This window comes from Poecilia reticulata, linkage group LG3, assembly GCF_000633615.1.
Source record: "Poecilia reticulata strain Guanapo linkage group LG3, Guppy_female_1.0+MT, whole genome shotgun sequence".
Classification (NCBI taxonomy): Eukaryota; Metazoa; Chordata; class Actinopteri; order Cyprinodontiformes; family Poeciliidae; genus Poecilia; species Poecilia reticulata.
In genome coordinates, this window is record NC_024333.1 from 15722996 (window position 1) to 15743513 (window position 20518).

Sequence of the window (20518 nt, forward strand, 5' to 3'; positions counted from 1 at the left end):
CGGAGTTTGGCTACATCGAGGCTCACTGCAGTAAAAAAGACATATGGAGGATCAGATGGCAGGTAAAGCAGCGCACAGCTTCAAACACTCACCCGGATTAGCATGATGGAAAGCTAAACAAATAACCCGCAAAATTATTTAAGTCTTCGAGCTGCGATGTTAGACGCTAGTTCTGTTCTCGCTGTTGAACTGCTGCTACGCGCTACAGGTAGTAATATTTCACAGATGGAGCGCCGCTTCTGCGCCACCTGGTAGTGACTCTCACACCGGACCTCTGCTTAAAGCTGCAGCATCTAACCTAAAAAAAGAAATTTTACATGCGTATTAAAACATGAGATAATCTCTAAAAAAAAATAATCGATCTCCTCCCTGCTCTGCCTAATTACTCCGCTCAGTCAGAAACAGCCAATGAGAACTAGCAGTAATCAGCTAGCCGCCATGCTATCAGGAAGTTTTCATTCAGTAACTCTGGATTGTATATTGTAATGGAACGTGTATTTGCCTTTGAATGTTAAGTTTTATACTTGACTTTCTTTGGCAATGTTGAGAGGTTTTATTTTGGCTCTTTGCATTATTTAGCCTCTTTAGAGGCTCCGTATGTTTTTTCAGTCTGTTAAAGATAGTATTGCCGATAGCAGTACAATTTGCAGAATGCCTGTTTTGTTTAGTTTTCTTCTTGGAAAAAGTTATAAAAACAAGTTTTTTGTCTAAATTAAGGTGAATTCATGGTTCCTTTTTCCACATAGTGTAACCGGTAGTGTTTATGATTAAAAAAAAATAAATATGTGATCGGTATCGGTGATCGGCCCTCCTGGGTGATCGTTATCGGAATTGGCAGGAAAAAACCTGATCGGCACATCTCTACTAAAAAATTTTTCATAGAGGTTTTTGTATGTGCTTTGTTTAACTTTCAGGTCTCTCTTTTCTTTTGCTAGAATGATCCCTTTACCTGATACTCTTTTTTTTTTTTTTTTTTTTACATGTTCTGTTTTTAATTAACATGCTTGTGTGAGTAATTTGTTTCACAATGCTGCTCTTTACTTTCAAATTAATTGTTCCCACTTGTAAGGCAATCTTGTCCGATGGACAAGTATGTGGCGCTTTCATACATTCATGTTGTAGGTGAACCTTGGTCATTCCTGGTAGGACCTTCAGGACAGCCTTAAGTCTTTGTGACACAAATTCAACAAGGTGTTGGCAGTATTTCTGATGTTTTGGTCTATAAGAACGTCACACAGTTGAAAAAACATAAGGATTTAAGTTGGGACATCAGCTGTGGCATTACAATGTTACTCATTTGGTACTAAGAGAACTTAAGTGTGCCAAGAAATGAAAATACCCGATATGATTATACCACCATCAGCACCACAATGCCATTGATACAATACAGGATGAATCTTTGCTGCCGATGTAGCTTCTGGATGTGGAGCTGAAATAAAGACTCATCTGACCAGTAAATGTTGTCTGTTGATGTCAGATTTTGGTCATCCTGTGTGTATTGTTACTTTAGTTTCCTGTTCTCAGCTGACAGTGGCACCTGCTGTGGTTTTCTGCTGCTGTATTTCGCTTTAGGGTTCAACATTTTGTGCATGCAGAGACGATGTACCGCATAGCTTGTTTATAACACGTGGTTACTTGAGCTGCTGTGAGCTTTCTGTCAAGTCAGTCTTCTCATTCTCTTCCTGCATCTGATGTCATCCGCGCAAAAAGTGTGGATGAACATTCTCTATAACCGCTAAGGTTATAGAGAATGGTGTGAAAATTCCAGTAGACACGCAAACCAACCGGGTCTGGCACCAACAACAAAAACAAACTCAGTTAAATCATCTTTCTACTTCTTCACAATGTTTGGTTTTCACCTCAGCGAGTCATCTTCACCGCATCTCTCGATTGGCTGAGATGCTATTTGTGTTAACAAGCAGTTAGAGTTGTATCCAATGAAGGAACCAAATAGAGCAGTCTTTTACCCACAACGACGTGCATCTCTCTATAAAATGCTGTAAATGACTATCCATTTTTGTCAGAAAGTGCAGTTAAATGATCTGAATTTTACATTTTATCAGCATAACAAATTGGGTGGCCCAAGCACTTTTTATTATTTGTAAACTCTTCATTTTGATAAAATCAGCTCCTGGGACAAAACATCTCACCAGGTTACAGTAATGTTATTGTTACAACTTTGTCAGTCCAGGGAATCGGACATTTCTTTTCAGTCACTAGATATTGCTTAGATATCTTACAACAATGCCTGACTTGTGTAAGGCTCTTCATGTCCCTGAAGATTAAAATCAGTGTCAGCTCTACAGCAGCACTTCTACGATTCATGTTGTGGTGTTTGCTGCATTGCTCCTTCAGACTTACTGGGCTTTTTGCATACGTTTGAGTTGCATTGGTGGAACTACATTGGTCTACAAACTCTGACTCGTCTTTTGTGCTGCACGATATTAGGGAAAATGGACATTGTGACTTTTTTTCTAACTCTGCAGTATATCAATCTAAATTGATACAGAAATTTCTAATAAATGGCTTAAGTAACACCTTAAGTTAAGCTGTCTTCTTGTCAGTTACCTCTTTTTGTGGGTGTTATGAATATGGTCTGTATTTATGAGTTATTCTTATGGTAAGGGCTGCATATAATATTAGAAAATCTTGTAATGACGATACGTCAATTGCCATATGTGCCTGTTTTATTTCCTCTTTTGTCTTATGCACTTCCATAAGAGAATGCTAACAGTCACTTGGGGAAATGTCTTTTGTGTCCAGTGTGACCATCTGCTGGTGTGAGACTCTGTCCAGTTGGCAAAATATAACATTAGTTTGAACAACAGAAGTTCATAACATTTGGAATAGTGAGTTTGAAATCCGAGGATCACGTCACCAATGACCAGCTGAGCCAATCGGATCCAGGTGATGCACAGGCCTTATTATGTACAGTATATTAGCCAACTATTACTGCACTCCAAACTGTCCTTTGCGAAATGGGCATTTTACGATATATCACAACCTGTGGTATATTGACATCACACATTGTGGCAGCGATATATTGTGCAGCCCTAAGTTGTTCGAGCTCTTTATGCTGTTTTCTTTAGTGTTACCTTGTGTTTTGCTTGTAATGTTGTAGGAGAAAAACAAGTCTCACATGAATAACATTCACAAATCTTCAAAATTTCTTCATGCAGCATTTGTTCAATATACGAGGTTCACATGAAAAGGTTTAATTCTTGTACTGTTAAACCTGTGAGCTGGTCGAAACTAAAGCATAAATGTTAGCTTAGCAAACATAGTTATTTTTTTCTTTTTAAAATGAATGTTTTTAAACCAAAATGCTGTAATTTCAAAAAGGCTCATTTTAAATTTGCGAAAGACTGTTTATTTTCAAAACCTCAAGCACCGATGAAGTTTTTCAAAAGTAAAGATGGTGAATGTCTTGACTAGTCTGCAAAATACTATTTTATAAATGTTTCTCACAACTGAACATTTACTCCTTATGTTGATATTAAAATGTGATCAGGTTGTTGTATAATTCATATACAATCTTAATTGAATGAAGATGGTTGAGGTGTGCTGTCGTTTGCTTCAAGACAAAGCAGAGCTTTTCTGCAGGCAAAACAATTGGTGCTTGAAATGACCCTCAAACTACTAAAGTTTGACACGCTGTCATTCATTGTTTATAAAAGTTCTATTTATAAGCTTATTTTCTTCTCTTCTCAAATAAAAACAGTTTTTACTGCTCTGGTAATACCACAGGTTAAAGCTTTAATTGGCCAAATTGCATACATATGTTGGTGTTTGTATGTATTTATTTGCGCACATTTTTGTGGCAGTTCAAGTTCTAATAAGTGCTGTCTAATGAAGAGCAAATCCCTCAGGGTAGCACTGCTTTGTTCTTCTTTCCATACGTACCAACTATCAAGATCTAATACACACAAACGGACATTCTTGCACCTACAAACACAGCCTCTCAAGAGAAAACTGACTCCAAGTTCCAACTGCACACAAACTTGTGTGTTGCTGTGCGTTAAAATAGGGTGTTATTTTGCACATTATGGGAGATAAAGAGGCCTTGTGATGGTTTGTTTATAAAGTTGTTGACCCAGGGTTTTGAAGAATTTTTTTCTTAATATGTTGATATAAAAAACATTTCTTGTCTTGGGGTTTGATTTGCCCGTGGCTTGAAACTTGTAACATCCTTGTAGAGCAAGTTACTTAACTTTTGTTTGCTCACTTTCACTCTCAAATGCATGTCAGAGATGGGAGACGTGAGGCACTCAATGTTTGTGCTAATCACAGACATGTCAGTTCCCATGTCCCTAACTGAAGCAACTTCTTTAGTTTGTGTTTTCACAATAGACTGCCGTTTCCTCTCCCCCACTAGTTGTTCAGAAATGTGTGGCATTTACAGCTTTTTAAGAGGGAAAAAAATTAGAACAGTGTGGCGCAAGATCCAACTTGCACCTCCTCAACACTTTCATAATTTCTTTGTGGCTTTCTTCACTGCATGTTCGGAGGTGCATAAACAGCAGCTAAAATTATCTCAAGTTCAGACCTGGGAGTCAGATGCGTCTTGTATGATCATATCACACCCAGACAGCATAGTGTACAGGTGTAAACACACTCAAAACCATTTAAGGGTGGCCTTTCCAAGACCACCTTCATAGAGGATCTGGGAAAGTTGCAGTGGTTTAGCTATCTGAATGCAGTTTGTACTGTGAGACACTGAAGGACCACCCACTGACCTGCATTGGCTTTCAAACAAATACATTACCTGGATCGCTTCCTGTTTAAAAATATAAAACAAGCTTATTCTGTAAACAGCAACTTTAAAATCAGATACTGCTGCTGGCCTGGTAAAAATCATTATATACCTGCATAATTAAGTTCATTAATTATGCAAGTTATAGTTTTGTTGCAAATCTCCACAAAGTATGTCTCTGGGAAATCTCCACATTAATATCTGCGACGCAGGTGTTTTACTGATTGTAACTTGATTGAACAGAACAGTCACAACACATGCCATGCTCATGGTGTTGACACCCCACTGTGAGATATAGCTACTTGGCTATTTTCACTTAGTGGGTAAAACTGATTTTGTGCGATAGAAGCGCAAAGATTTTGGCGGCTGAAATCTGTAGATCCTTCTTTCATCATTTGTGCTTACCAATAGGAAACTCCCAAGTTTTGGCTAAGAAGAAAAACTATTTTTGGCTTCGTTTTCATTGGTTGGTTGATATTAAGTCATAGTGTATTTTTAATTGTTTGCAATTTGCAAACAATTAGTGTTTTTCATAAATGTATATATCTCAGTCACTGAAATCTTTATCAGATGTGGGCATCAAAGACAATAAAAGCACATCCAGCTGCCAGACATATTACTTGCCTGTAGAGTGTTAATGTTTGTCATTTGAATTATAGTAGTCCAAAAAAATTATAACCACACAGTCCATTACAAATGCAATATATCATGCATTTATGCTGAAATGACAAGTCCGATTCATTATGTGCAGCTTTACTGTTGCATTAAATGTGTCAAAATGCTCACTGTTATTTAACAGACATTCTTAATCCTTTTATACTAAACTTAGTTAACATTCTCTTTTTTTATTCTCTTGAACAAAGGTATTTTGTAACTACTACTGCACCACTCTCCCACTAATTAGAACCTACCTGTCCAATCTAACGATCTTATTGATTGTCTCATGTTGTGAGTTTTGCCACAAGTAGTTTGTCTGCTCGTCTTCAGCATTCTGCAGAAGTCTTCACTTCTCTGCGGTTCGTGTTCAGATTTGTTTGATGTTCATTCAGGCAAACACACTAAGACAGGTAGCAGTGTGTTCCTGCTGAGACAGCAAGAGTGATAAGCTACACTAAGCATTGCCTTAATGATCATAAAACATGTTCATTCTAATATTGCATTGACAAATTCTCTCACTGAATGTAGTTTCTCTGGTAATGTTGCATGACTTGTTGGAGGTTTCTTTAAGGAAACTTTGGAAGAAACTGAATGTGATGATGGCAGCAGACTTCTCATGAGGGATTGTTTTGGTCTGTAGTATTCCATTACCACTCCACATGACATGCTAACCATATCGTGTTTCAATGCTCATAGACTAAGCAGTGATGAGCTACATATAGTGACACTAGGCTAACTCAACTCCTTTAAACCCTTGTCCATAAAAAAGACTGAACTGAGACAATAATATTGAGAAGTACATTACAGGGTGTCATGGGATATAAGTACGTTTTTGTTGTTTCTTACTGTTTGTTTGTTTTGTATTTTAGTCATGCTATTATAAAATGTGTTACCAAACACACAAGAACAACAATCGTTCACAAGAACTACCTTGTCTGTAGTAGGTTACATGTTAGGGGTCATGTTCACCGTAAAGTTGTGTAGAAAACCTGCCAATCGCTGGAAGCGAGTCCATTGGGTGTTTCACTGCAGAGAAATCTTAAGGGCTAATACTGTGAGTGTGCTTGCATTGGGATAGGAGCATGAATATGAACTGTGTTCACGTCTAAATAATATATTTCAGCTGGTGACTGAATTTAGTTTGTGGTTTTAAAGAAACATTGACCTACTGATCCGATGATCTGCTTGTGTCTTAGCGAACGTTGTGACATGTCTGCATGTTAACGGTCAAACAGAATTTTAATGCCAGGTCTGAAACTCGGCCTGGGGAAGCTGTGCACTGAGTCATGAATGCATGTTATTGTTGCCGCTGAAAAGAGGCCATTGCACAGTTACTACAAAATCTTGTATTTATGTCACTCTGGCATTTGGTGTAATGGATGGACTAATTAGTGGTATAACGTTACACAGAAAAGTCATGCTTTTGTAAATACCTCAGTTTTAAAATCCTTGTTCAGTGCCTGTTTGAGACAAATATTACCACCCTTAGAACCAAATTTAATATTTTATGGTTTGATTTTTAAGTGTATAATTAGTTATATCCAAAGTTACTTTTACTTCATATATAATTTGTGTAAAAATTATTTTTATGTGTAGAATAGAAGTGCTAATGTTGACAATGTCGTCAGTATTAGTTGTACAAAAAGACTGGTGCACATTTTTTAAGAGCCAAAGCCTGTCTTTTTTTTATTGATGTGATTTAAAGGAGAACAATGATCTCACCACATTACATATTAATTTTTTATTTTTTCTTACATGGAATTGATTTTATTGACTATTTGTCCTAGTGGGGTTCTTTGTGGAACCATATGCTGGACAAAAAAGTCTTGATTGTGAAATTGTGGGGGTTTTGTGGTTAATAAAAACCCCCACAATCCAAGCTAAACTCCAGGATGTGAATAAACCTCCATGTTTGTATTCGAGGGACTTCCGTCCTCTAATATTTACCTTTAGAGCTTAATGATGGCTTTACAAGAAGAGTTTTTGTCCAAAATATTCCCATGACTTGAAACAATTTTAGGATTTTTCAGATTGATTTTAGATTTGTTGATTGTTTTTTTCTCTAAATGTAATGTATAGTCAATGTGACACTAAGGAGAGCTCTGCCCAGCCTAAATGTGAGGTGCATCCAAAGGGAATTCATCTCCGCATCAACTATATTATAAGCTTGAGTAAGCAACACACACACTTTTAATTAATTTCTGTATTTATGTACTAATGTATCATCCAACTCCTAAGATCTCCATGTGTATGTTATTAGGAAGCGATGAGTATTAGCAAAACTCCACATGCTGCCAGGTGCTCCAGTGGCATTGGTTCCCTGCCCCCTCTTTAAGCAGGCACCGCCCCACACCTTAGCTGTCTGCAGAGCACAGCAGTAACAAGCCTTTCATCCTTCCATCCCTTCATCCGGCCCTGCCCAGTGATTTATAATTCATCTGGGATCCTGCCTCCCTCCACCCCACTGCACCAGGACAGCATTAACATTCTGCTTGGTCCCAGCTATGCTTCACGTCTGTGTAGTGGGCTTGAAGACTGATTCTTGGGCCGAGCCAGTTGGGTTTTATATTGAATGTCTATTAGATTCGATGTTTGTGGATGCGTTGTGATGGGGATCGGTGTGCTTGTGAAGCATTTTGTCTGCTTCAGGTCTTTGCTTTTCCTCTATAATATATTTCCCAGATCAGCCTCCAGCCGAAGCTACTAATTTTTGTAATAACAAACAGAAGTGCAGAGAAATGTTTGGAAGCTTTTACCAATACATGAGTTTTCATATGACTCTTACCTCTGCTAGGTAAAGAAGAACCTTTTTAATTCTGAAGTTCAGACAGAAGCATTACATATATGTTAATTAATACTACTCTTGTAGCTTACTCCTTTTATTGAGCCAGTTTTAAATTATGATTATGTATCAGATGACCTGTTGCAGTTTCCTTGTTTATGGAACAACATTGCTGGCTTGTTTGCTTAGTCGATTTTATCAGCTGTTTTCCTGATCCAGGGCTAAACTTTTCCGAACCAGAGTATCAGAGAGTGTTGATGTATCCGTTGTGTCTTTGGGATTAAACATGTTTGTAAAGTCTAAACTGATCATTACAGTTTTAAGGCTTTGGTGATATCTGTTATACTGGCACATACTGTATGTCTGCAGCGATAGACTCTCCTATGCTACTGTTTACTTAACTTAGTATTTACTTTTACTGCAGCCCCATTCTCCAAGTCTCTTGTTTTTACACAAGACTCCTTGCCACAGAACAGCCTCTTTCTTTTTGTTACTGCTTCTCCATCTGTACTGTAATGTTTTGAAAGAACTGTTTATATAAAAACTAAAAATGTTCAGTAAGAATTCAAACCACACAAAGCAGGAAGTCATACGGCAGCAATCAAGTGTTTGTCTGCAGAAGAGTAGGTGCAAATGCCAACAGTGGACCAGAAGCTATTTCTTATGTATTATGATTATTATCTTTGCTTTTTAAAAGATTTCCTTTAGTCAAAGTGTCTGCGAACACATCATATCTTGCTGAGAAAGATATCTGAAAATGCTTGTGTAGCCAATTTCAGTTCCAAATACATTTTTCAAAAGTTTGTTTTTTTGCACTGCTGTAGTTTTTGAATGCAATGTCATCTGACTTATTTGTGATGTACAGTGTGGTTTAACACTGGACATTCTTTGTATATTGGCAAATTTTTACTTCTGTCTTGTTGTGTGCGTGTTTTTGAGACATAATGATGCTCATCTGTGGAAAGGTCATCTCCACCCTCTGTGCCTCTCCTCCCTTGCCTTTCTCTCACACTGTTCATTATCTATCCAGACTTGCTCCCTATGCTCTGCATTTATTTTTACCACCTCACGTAATCCTTAATTAATGTAGGATCCAGCCACAGTGCCTCACATTTTACTACCATGCACACACAACAGTTACACGAACACACTCATTCAGTCGGTCCAAATTCAGTCATTTATATTCTCATGTCAGGGCATAATAATGCTCAGAGTGAGATACAACATACATGTCAAGATTTGGTCTTCACATCATCTCTGCAGATGAGTTTAACACACAGCCATGATTTCAAGAATGGAATCTGCTGAGTGACCTCTTGCTCACAGCTGTAATAAATGGTCTGTTTAAATAGGTGAATGAAAGAAATCCCTAGAGAATCTACTTATTAATGCCTCTTCACATATTTCCTACACATTTTTAAAGTCAACTTAAAAAGAAATCAGATTGATTGTTTAAACACAGCTGGATACTGTGAGCTATGTGGGAGTGATTAATGGATGCAGCTCGCTCTGTTAGCTAATGATTCCAGCGTTTGTACTTGGACTTTCTGCTCCTCTGAGACTGCTTGGAAAATAAACTTTTGTTGTTGCCACTTGTTTTCTTGGTATCTCTGCCGCTTGTCGTTTGTGTTCAAAGTCCATGTATTCATCTATTGTGTCGCTTAATACTGTATAGCACATTTAAACGTCTACTTCTATTTTCCACATCAGTTTTTTTTTTTTCCTATGCCCTTGAAGTAACACTCGTGTTTTTTTCTATTGGAAATGCACGTTGGCACTTAGGTTGTATAATATCAGAAAATGGAGAGATATTATTATTAAGAATAATATCTGAAGATTTAGGACAGGATCAGTTTTGATAAATGCATATTTTCCTCACTTCTCCCATTCTGATGTGTAATCACAGTGTTTCCGAATCTCTCACTGCTTAACACGGTGGACGCTGTCACTTGTATGGGACGTGGGTTTCTACTGAAGTCAATCTCCCTCAAACAGGCTGAATGTTGATATTGCATGAAAAGCACAAATTTCATAAATTTGAAATGCAGGATCCAATTCCATTCCAAACATATCTTAGTTTGATAGAGCATAGTCTAAAAAGCGAAACTATCAGGTGAGTAGCATACCTAATGATGGAAAAAACCCATTCAAATCACAGTCATTGAAAATTATCCCTCCTTCACTGAACATGAAATGTTCCATGATGCGGCCCGTATTTTGAATCTTCCCTTAAAATACCTGGGAATTTACTTAATCAAATAAAGGACATAAAAATAAACAACTCTCCTGTTTGTCACCAAGATCTGAGCTGAGTTATAAAAAATAGTTAAAGAGCACTTTTCCCATTTCCTAGAATGAAATTTACTAAATCTCCAAGCGCTGGTGACCTTAGACATGTTTATATCCCATCTGGTTGAATAGATTTGTTGTGTTGCTCAGTGGTGCAGCAAACACTGACTAGCAAATCTTGAACACCATGTGTTTTGTGTTTTGTGATCTACTGATTTGTTTCATTGAATCTTAAGTGTTCTCACACAAATTAACTAAACTGACTTGAATGTTGAAATTGATGGATCACACTGACTAGTTGCACAGCTGTAGGGGTGGTTGGGTCAAAAAAAAAAACTGTTTGAAAATGACAAAGTAGCTCAAATAACCTGTCAGTACAACCACGGCATGCAGAACGCCCTGTCTGAATGCACCTTAAACCTTAAGCCTTAAGTGCTACAGCAGCAGGAAACTAAATCACCATCCACTCCTGTCAGACAAGAACAGGAAGCTAAGACAACGATTCAGATGTGTTACTGAAAACTAGACAGTAACAAACTGGAAAACCAGAATTGGGGGTAAAAAAATAAAGCGTCAACATGAAAGCATAGATATATCCTCTATTGTGTCAACAGAACAGGCTGGTGTTGGTGTAATGGTGTGAGGAATATTTTCTTGGCCCACTTTAAGCCTCTTAGTACCAGCCGAGCATTATTTAAACCCCAGAGCCTACATGGGTGTTATTGCTAACCTATTCCTTTTTAACAACAGTGTACCCATCTTGTGATCGCTACTTCCTGCAGGATAATGCAACATGTCAAGAAAAAAAAGGTCAGATCAACTCAAAGTGGTTTCTTGAACATGATGAGTTCACTGTGCAATCACCAGATCTCAGGGTGTTGCACCTTTGGTGTTATTTTCAACACTGTTGAATCTCAGCCAGAAGGAACTAAGGCAGTTGTGATCAGGGTCCGACCAGGCACAAGCAGAGTGTGTAGAAAAGATTGTACTGGATTGTATTTGGGACAGAATGCTCATCCCTAATCGACATAAGTGATTTTTCTCTCGAAAAACCAAACTCACTGAATTGCTTGGTGTGTGAAAAGCTCAAGGATAACGCTAGAAGTAAATAAGCATTTAGTTACTGTGTATTGGCATGCAAACAGTGTTTTTCATGTCAATAGCTGCTTCTAAATCCCCTTGCAGAGTATTTATTCTCTGATTTCAGCCAACCTCTTAGGAGGTGCATTTAGTGGTTGACTTTGTTGTAGTAATCCTTACAATGGGTCTCCACTCACATGAAAGTAAGGGCATGGAAGTGGAGCACCAGAGCATCTAATGATTACAGTTGTTTTGAGGCTTTTTGTCACAGACATCTTAAAACTGCACATCCTCTTGACTCGCCACTGTTCTGAATAACACCGACATGCATGTAAAGGACCAACTTCCTGCAGGCCCCTTTACAGTGCTGGAGATATTTGTTAATAGGTCAATAGGCTTGCTCTCTTTCTGTACACAGCTTTCTCGCCTGCTTCTCTGATAGGCCTGCATCTGTCTCATCCTTTAGTTGCTAGGCAACAGGCTTTCTTTGTGCATGTGTGTCCTCACACGTTGCTGTGGCAATGTCAGGCTTTTGCCTGTGAGAGAGGAGAGAGAGAGCAAGAGAGATGTTGAAAATAGAGGGAAAGGCAGATGAGAAAGAAGTACTCAGAGAGGCGAGAGGGAAAAAATGAGAATGAGTCACAGCGCTGATGAAGCCGAGGGATTGGAGAGGAAAGCGCCAAAAAGCACTAGATTGTCTCTGGCCTTTCCTGCAGCCGAGCTGCATATATATATACAGACTTGCCACTATCTTAGCGAGGTCACTGGCAAAGACAGCATGATTTACCAGACTGGCAGGCAGGCAGGCAGCAAGCCCTGAGCTGTTATTGGATGGAGGAGAGAGGTGTAAGGAAAAGTGGACGTGCTTAGAATAGAAAATCAGAACAAGTGATTGAATTCCTCCCCACATCTCACTCCTCGGTTGCTCTTGGGCTCTCTCTTCTCCAAGAGTCTAACAGATAATAGGACCACTCCCACTCACTCACATGGCAAATATATTTCACATTCAGATTCCCATGTCCCCTATACCTATATGAATATCTGCAGCATATATGGAAGATTATCCATTCTGATTTTGCCAAAATATCTTTTCTCTTTCAGGGAATGCAAAGAAGTTAGACAAGGTTTATTGCATATTTCAACTTTTATATTATGCCTACCAAAGTGAAAGGAAAAAAAAGTTTGTTGAAAGTTAACCTCGATTTGTAGATCATCGCTGCACTTTAATACAGCTCTCTGTGAAACCACGTAACCGAGTTCATTTTATACTTTCTCACATTTTTTGTACTAATGCATCTCTTGAGTCCATGTTTGTGTATTACACTTGTGCATGCGTATGTGCGCGTGCGTGAGTGCATGCATTGATGTGTCCGTATCTTCATCTTTACGCAGGCATATAATAACGTGAATGGGCCCAGGTCAAGGTCTGAGCAGCCAAGCTGGGCTGTGGTTGCCAGGATACAGCAGCTGAGCCAGGCTGGCTTTATTTGCTTGCTAAACAGGAGAGCTAGCGGCTGCTGCTCTCTTTCTATAGACTGTTCCCCTCATAGCATGTCAATAGACTGTAGGGTAAACACAAACTTAGGGTTTAATGATAATGTAATATTTTAATACCATGGTAACCCTAAGACATCATGTAATAAATACATTGGCGAATAAAATATGGGCATATTGCTTCATTTAAACAAACAAAAAGCTCAAGAGTCTTGTTTGCTGCTTTACATTATTATTCTCAGTAGGCGCTGGAGAGTAAAAGTCTGACAAGGGGAGTCGAATATGACTTTTGACCTGCATAACATTGTTGTCACCATTTTTACCCAGATATAGCACCCAGCTGTCAGTGAGCGCTCTGCTGACTCGTATCTGATTGTGCAATATACAGTAGGGTCGGTTGGTACTCGCACAAAAACACAAGCCGTGCCTCACAGAGAAACATGCCCATCCCTGTTTGCAGCTGTTGTGTTGTTCAGCTGTCAGTGTGGAAAATTTGAGGTGTGTTTTTGTGTGTACAATGAGCGAGTGTTATGAGCTAGGAGTGGCTTCGGGTCGGAGCAAACAAGAGGGTTTCATCTCTGCGCCTTTACCCTTTCTCTTTGTCTGCACTCTGTTTGTGAGCTTTGGTCTTTGCTCTCTCTTTCCCTTCCTCATTATTAATCAGCTGTGTCTCACGGCTGAAGTTTTTTTTTTTTTTGGCAATATCATGATTCCTGCTTTTAATATTGGTCCTCAGGTTTTCAACTAGAAGACTATAGGGCTTTCCCCATTTTAGTAACACAGAAACCTGAAACAGCTAAGTTGTAGATTGAAGTGATAACATTGTCTTTGAATGCCCTGTCAGGAAAACTTTCTTGTCAAAATGATGAGAAAAGAGGTTATGGAATTATATTTAAGTCGAATTGTTTTTGTCTTATTTAAATTATTATATTGGTACATCTAAAAAATGTTTTACATTGTATTGAATGTAGTATTTCTTGCCAGTTACCTCAGAAAGTGAAATAATCCTTTGAAGGGTGTCGATGGCCGGCTTCTGGACATCTGTCAAGTCAGCAGTCTTCCCAATGATTGTGCAGCCATCTGACCCAGAGTGAGAGAGACCGTTTAAAAAATTATTTATGTTCAATAGTTTGATCCCTTTTTGGAATCTGAAAAGGGATGAAAACAAGAAAAAAAGCAACATAACTGATGTTCTCCTGACCATTTTGTTTTGATAGTTCTGTAGATTTGACCTTTGTGCATGTTGTCTCTCGCAAGATCAATATTGAAAGGCTATAGCTTCTTACGGTGAAGCTAAAAGTTTTTGAAATCACAAAAGTAAAGCTCCTGATAAAGTCTAGCAGCCAGTGGCAGTTCGTGTTACTGGACAAACAAAGCAGTGATAACAAGGTGTTCAACAGGAATTAAAAGATTCAGCAGAATGTCTCTGTTACTGAGAGAAAAATAGCAAAAACCTCCACAGTATTTTCAGAAAAGGACTTCCACGAGCAAAGGAGTTCATCCAAGAGGGCTCAGTGATCTGCAAAGCTGCAATGAATGACTACAAAAATAGCTAAATTTCTCTTAAAGCTGTAGTTGTGGTCAGCTACAGCTTTAAGGATCCATTTTATCACTGTGATGTTAAAATGGATCCAGAATGATGCACTGTTGTACACCCTGACATTATTTTAGGAGAATGTGTCTAATTATTTTTCTCCTTTTTTCTAATTTTTTTCTCCTTGCATGGATTTGTTTATAGGAAAAAATATTTCCTGGTTGTCAGATGGCTAGTTTTCCTTTTGAATGGCTCTTTCAGTAAACTGCGTTAGGTTTTGAACTAACTCTACGTTGACACCCATGCAGTGAAGTATAATGCCAGCGACAGTAAGCCTGTGGTGTGTGCCAGTGCATCTATGAGAGTACACAGAGTATGCTGCAATATGCTGAAGTGTTGGCCTCTGTCTGACCGCAGAGGGAGTGGCACTGAGGATAGAGAAGGTGTAGAGAGAAAGAAATACGATGCATAAATGAAAGTAACTGTTTAGTCTTGGACGAGAATAAAAGCAGAACTGGCTGGTCTTGCTTTTCTCTGTAAGAGGTCGTCTTTCTAGCTCACCTTGCTTTACTTCGTCCTGCTGGGTAGCATCGCTAACCTGACCAACGCCAAGTATCAAGCCTCTTCCTGTTGACAGAATCTAGGAGCTGTAGTTGCAGTAAATGAAAGATTCATGAACTATTATTGTCTCAATCGTAGTTTATATGAAGTTGCTTTTTACCATTGAAATGTCTTGTCTAAACTGTTTCATTTTCCATTGTACACTGGTCACTAATTTATTTGTAACCATAAGTTATTTTGTTGTGTCTATAAACTCAATCTTTTTTTTCTTCATGGAAACAGTTTGTTTTTTCAAGCTCAATGTCATTGCATAAATTGTGCACATTACCAGCATTAGGATTAAAGCTAGTGGCGTGACACAAATTTTTAAAAAATTGCTTTTTTTATGTTTTAGTGTTGCTGGAAACAGCTGTTCAAAGTGTTTTGGTGTCTGCTCTTGTCCTACTCTTGTCTCACTGCGAGACAAGAAAACGTGGCAGGCACATTTATAACTTGTGTTCTTTTTATGTCTGTCTTGTTAAAGTTGAAGAGCTAAAAATAAATCCAACTTGACAAATTACAATCAATCTACCTTTTCCTTTGGGCGGGGGTCTCTCAAATGTCCGCCTCACTCGTGTGCACAGAATTATACATGTGGAGGAAATCAGCTTTGGCGCATACAGTATACACAAAGACTCACAGTGTCAGCAGATATTTTGTAAGTCTTGACTGGGATAGAATTACAAAGGAAATGATGCCTGTGGTTTTAAACGGGATTCGTCTCTGTGTGTCTTTGTGCGACTGCCTACTAGCAAACATAATTTTCTTGTGTTTCGCAAATCAGCGAAATGCTCCGCTGCTAGAACCATCAATCATAGTAGTCCCAAAATAGTGCGCATTATTGTTCTAGAAGCCCAGCTGACCTAGTTTGAGGTGTGCGTCTGTGTTGCTGCAAGGTTTGTTTATTTCTCGGAGTAGACGACCTTCCTGCCACTTTGTTTGCTGTGGTAAGATGTGGGAGTTTAGAGGACGTGAAGTTGATTGCCTACCAGTAACACAGTGGGAGTAACAATGAAGCACAGAAGAGAGGAAGGGGGCCCGGGGTTTGCTGCGACTCTCTTTCATACAACAGTAAATGGAGCAAATCTGTCGTCCACTTTAACCGAGCTGATCTGGTTGGCTTGCTGACTCCCTTGAAGTGACTGATTTGACTGGAAGGATATAAATAGCGTTCCTTCAATAGGATAAAGCAGAGTGGAGGGAACGGGATGGGGGAAGGGCGGGATGTGGAAGTGGCGCCAGGGATGATAGTGCTGGTGTCTCAGTAGAGGAAAAATAATTCTGCCATGGTCTCCTGTTCACTCACTCTTCACAGAGACGATCATACTTTGACGCAGAGAAGAAAATGTTTTATTGAAAGGAGAATTTAGAGAGCTACTGTATGAGTAATTCATGGCCCTGAGAAGCAGAGGTGCATGCTGGAAGGAGGTAGACAGAAATGCACATTTTCTTGTGTTGCACTACCACTCCCCACAAAAGATGCTGCTGAAAACAAAGCATCTTTTACTTTGGAAATTGCTCACATTAACCTAAGCAGGTAGAATTATTGGTGGTGTTGATGTGGTGGCCCAACTTTTTCAGTGAAAATGGTAGGTATGTTGTAAATTGGTACATACTAAAGCCCACAATTACAAAGATTGGCTTGCTGTGGCTGTAAGTGGCTGTTTGGGTTTTTGTTTAGACATGCCTGTCATGTTTCTGAAGACATTCCTTGGCTGTCTTGATTTTGCTTTTTATCCCAAAACATGGGGTTGCACACTACATGTTGCATGGGCTGCCCAGTTGTCATTAGAGCAGTTTATTTATCCTTGAATTATTATTATTTTTGATGTGTTGCTCTTTGTGCCACCTTAAAAATTGGCAAACTGAGTTAGATTTAATTCTGTAGGTTCCTAAAAAGTATGTTTTTGTACATCAGATATCTCCATTTTAATTATTTTTCATTTTTATATATTCTAGTGGGATGTTTTGTTTTTTGCTTTTTATTTTTGTTTTGAGAAATGCACTGCCTGCTGAGCATTTCAGGTTTTATAAACTGTGATAAAACTAAAATATTCACATTTTTCAGTAAACCTGCAAGATCTTCTCATGAGATTGTTTTTTGTATTTTGTTTAGGGCATTAAATTCAAAATGTTCTTGATATATTATCTACTATCAGCTCAGTCTGTTTCATCATGGCTAACTTTGCATTTAAGATAGTTTGGTTTTCAAATAAGGGTTTTAATATTTGACCTAAATGTGTTGCCAGTAGCCATTTTGGGTAAAAAAAAAAAAAACGTTGAGGGGGCAAAACTGGGTTGACTAGATATAAAAGCGATGGAGAATAATGCCAGATCTAACAAAAACCAACTTGAGGATATACTATGTGTAACGAATTGACTTATAAAAAGTTAAACTTAAGTTTTACACGAATCCAAATGATTATCAATAAATAACTTTCTTTTGTAATTCCTTTGGCTTGAAAGTGCAAATCATGTCCTACAGAGGTCTTTAAAGCCTCTCAAATTTAACTTCCTGAATTGTACAGAAACTCTGGAGAACGTCTGTGGCTTTTCCCAGTGTAGCGTTGATGACTGCATTGTGTGAACGAGTTAATAGTCATGTCGCACCCAGGTGCTAACCTCCTTTTACAATTTCTTTCCGTTTCTCTCTTTTTCACAGACTGTCGATGACGATGCAATGGCAGCGTGAATGAAGCTTGGCGTGGGGAGATCTGAACGATGCCCAAAGGTGGGGGTTCTAAAACCCCCCAGCTGGACCACTTCCCACTCAACACCGACATGGTGGAAAAGCAGGGTGGGAAAAAGGTACAGAAAACCCTTTAAAGTGTTATGATTTGGAGCTGTCCCCAGATGTAAGCAAGAATATTGTATTGGTCAGCAAAAGTCTTAAATAAAATATTTGTTCTTTTAAGCCCCGTCTTGAATAACACTTGACTACACAGAAACCTTTGGCGAATATCAGAAAATAACCTGGGAATTACCCTGAATTACATCCAGTGATTACATGATTATAGTTCCATTACAGTTTCACCACACTGTCTACGTTCTTTCCCTGTTTTGTCTTCCCGTGCACATTTTTCATCCATTAAGTGCCATATGGACGGCCACTTCGCCAGATTTATTCCACTTGAGACGGTGTCGGGTCACCAAACGCATGCAGGGTTCAGCGTCTAACCAGCAAAGGGATGGGATGGCTGTTGACTCTCATTGACCAAATTTAAATTAACTTGCGGTGTTTTTATTACCGTCCCAGTTTATCGGAATGAAAATTAGTATTTTGTAAAACTGTTCTCTAACTATCGAGTTGGGATATTTTTCTGGCTACTGTTGTTTTTCAAATCTTATGCGTTGACAAGTGCAATTTGGTGTTGGATATGCCAATCAGGATGTTTTTGAGACGGTATACTTCTCTAAAACGTCTGCCTGGGATATTACATAAACAGACAAAGCACCGAGACAGCCTAATCCAAAAATAACTGTGGCTTGTTGTCCAAGAAAGCAGAAGCTTACCACATGAGAATAAAACGGTGTGATCTTGTAGAATTGGTCACTTTAAAAGATTTTACCGAATATTAATGTCTTTAATTTTTATTCTCTATTTTGCATTGAATGAATTTCAGTGGGTGTTACATTTAACAATACAAAGTTAATGTTTCAAAACATTTCATTTGCAGGTAATTATTAAAAGCTCTGTAAAAGCATATCAGCATTTGTATAATATAGAGAAAATAAAAAAGTAAAGCTTAAAAGACAATCTCTATCTGCATGTCCAGTTGGTCTGTCTCTGCTTACTCGTAATCCGCATGTAAAGTTGATCTGATGAGTTAGATCTGTACTTTTTTTTTCTTCATCCACTTTAATCTGTCAGCAGATGCTTGAATAAATGCTTTCAAAATCATATGATTGTATAGCACCTACAATCTTTTATGTTTGTCTGTTGCTCAATTCTCAACGTTACCACATCCTCATTAACACAGTTATGCAACGTCTTTTTCATGCTTGAATTTTTTTAACATGAGTAACTCATAGAAAACAATGTATTCCAGGCAGATTTCACAGGTGGGTGATTCTCACGAACATGGCGCAACTTATAGCAAAAATAAAAAAGCATTGTATACACACAAAAACACACCTTCTTTATAAAATAGAATCTAAATTTATTTTTCAATGTGAAATTATAACCKCTATGCATATTTTTTAAGGTATTTTTAGACATTTTAGTCTGTCTTTGAGGAAATAAATTCATTACCGTAACACAATTTTGATGAAGAAATATGAAACCACAAAAACATTTTTCCACTTTTTCTGGATACCAAGGACTTCAGTGTCCACAAAGGAGAAGGTACCAACAAAGAATAGTCATTAATAACAAAATTTAATATTTTAATGTAAATAATTATTACATTACCGTAACATGATTACAATTTTTAAAATCAATTTTAGTTCTAATTTTGTGTTAAATCATTAAATTGAAAAAACAACACAACCATAATATAAAGAGTCTGACCATTTCATTGAGGAATTAAAAAGTTCAAGTAATTATTTTATTTAATCTAAATAAATTATCATAAAATGAGCATAGCGGTAATGAAAAAACATATGTCGGTAATGAATAAGAATGTTTCGGTAATGAACACTTCATAACYACACTAACATTTAACTACACATAAATAATAAAATGGCATATAATCCTTAACCCTAACAAAACATACATCTGCAAATTAAACATTTGACCAACATTGAGCCATGGAAAAAAACCCACAACTGACTTTTTTTCATCTCTGCTTATTGCTTGGAATGTAAGGTTGGGCAATTGGACGGATTCATCAATCCTTGACAATAGGCTATGTCTTTCACTGGCTGGGTGTTTTTTATTTTTTATTTTTTATCTAAGGGTGATTTATTTTTATAGGTGGCTCAGGCATCCTAACCAGATGCCCGAGCCACCTCAACTGGCTCCTCTCGACGTGAAAGAGCAGCAGTTCTACAGTCACGGCCAAAAGCTCCGAGAACGACACAAATATCATATCTTCACATGATCCGCTGCGCAGTCCATTCTTGCACAATCAATGCTTGCATTTGTCAGAATTCCTAGGTTTTTGTTTGTCCACCCGTCTCTTGATGATTGACCACAAGTTTTCAATGGGATTAAAATCTGGGGAGTTTCCAGGCCATGGACSCAAAATCTCTGTTTTGTTTCCTGAGCCAGTTAGTTATCACCTTTGCTTTATGGCAAGGTGCTCCTCCATGCTGGAAAAGACATTGTTCATCACCAAACTGCTCTTGGACGGTTGGGAGAAGTTGCTCTCTCTCGGAGGACATTCTG

General features: G+C 38.2%; 1 protein-coding gene across 2 annotated transcripts in view; it reads left to right on the plus strand.

Moving 5' to 3' along the window:
• ankrd11 (ankyrin repeat domain 11) overlaps positions 1 to 20518 on the plus strand; it is a 122007-nt gene that overhangs the window by 63428 nt on the left and 38061 nt on the right. For both annotated transcript variants that reach the window (XM_008405125.2, XM_008405127.1), the window contains exon 3: positions 17852 to 17997. In XM_008405125.2, the coding sequence (XP_008403347.1) occupies positions 17911 to 17997 (87 nt within the window). In that variant the 5' untranslated portion in view covers positions 17852 to 17910. The remainder of the gene's footprint in view (positions 1 to 17851; positions 17998 to 20518) is intronic.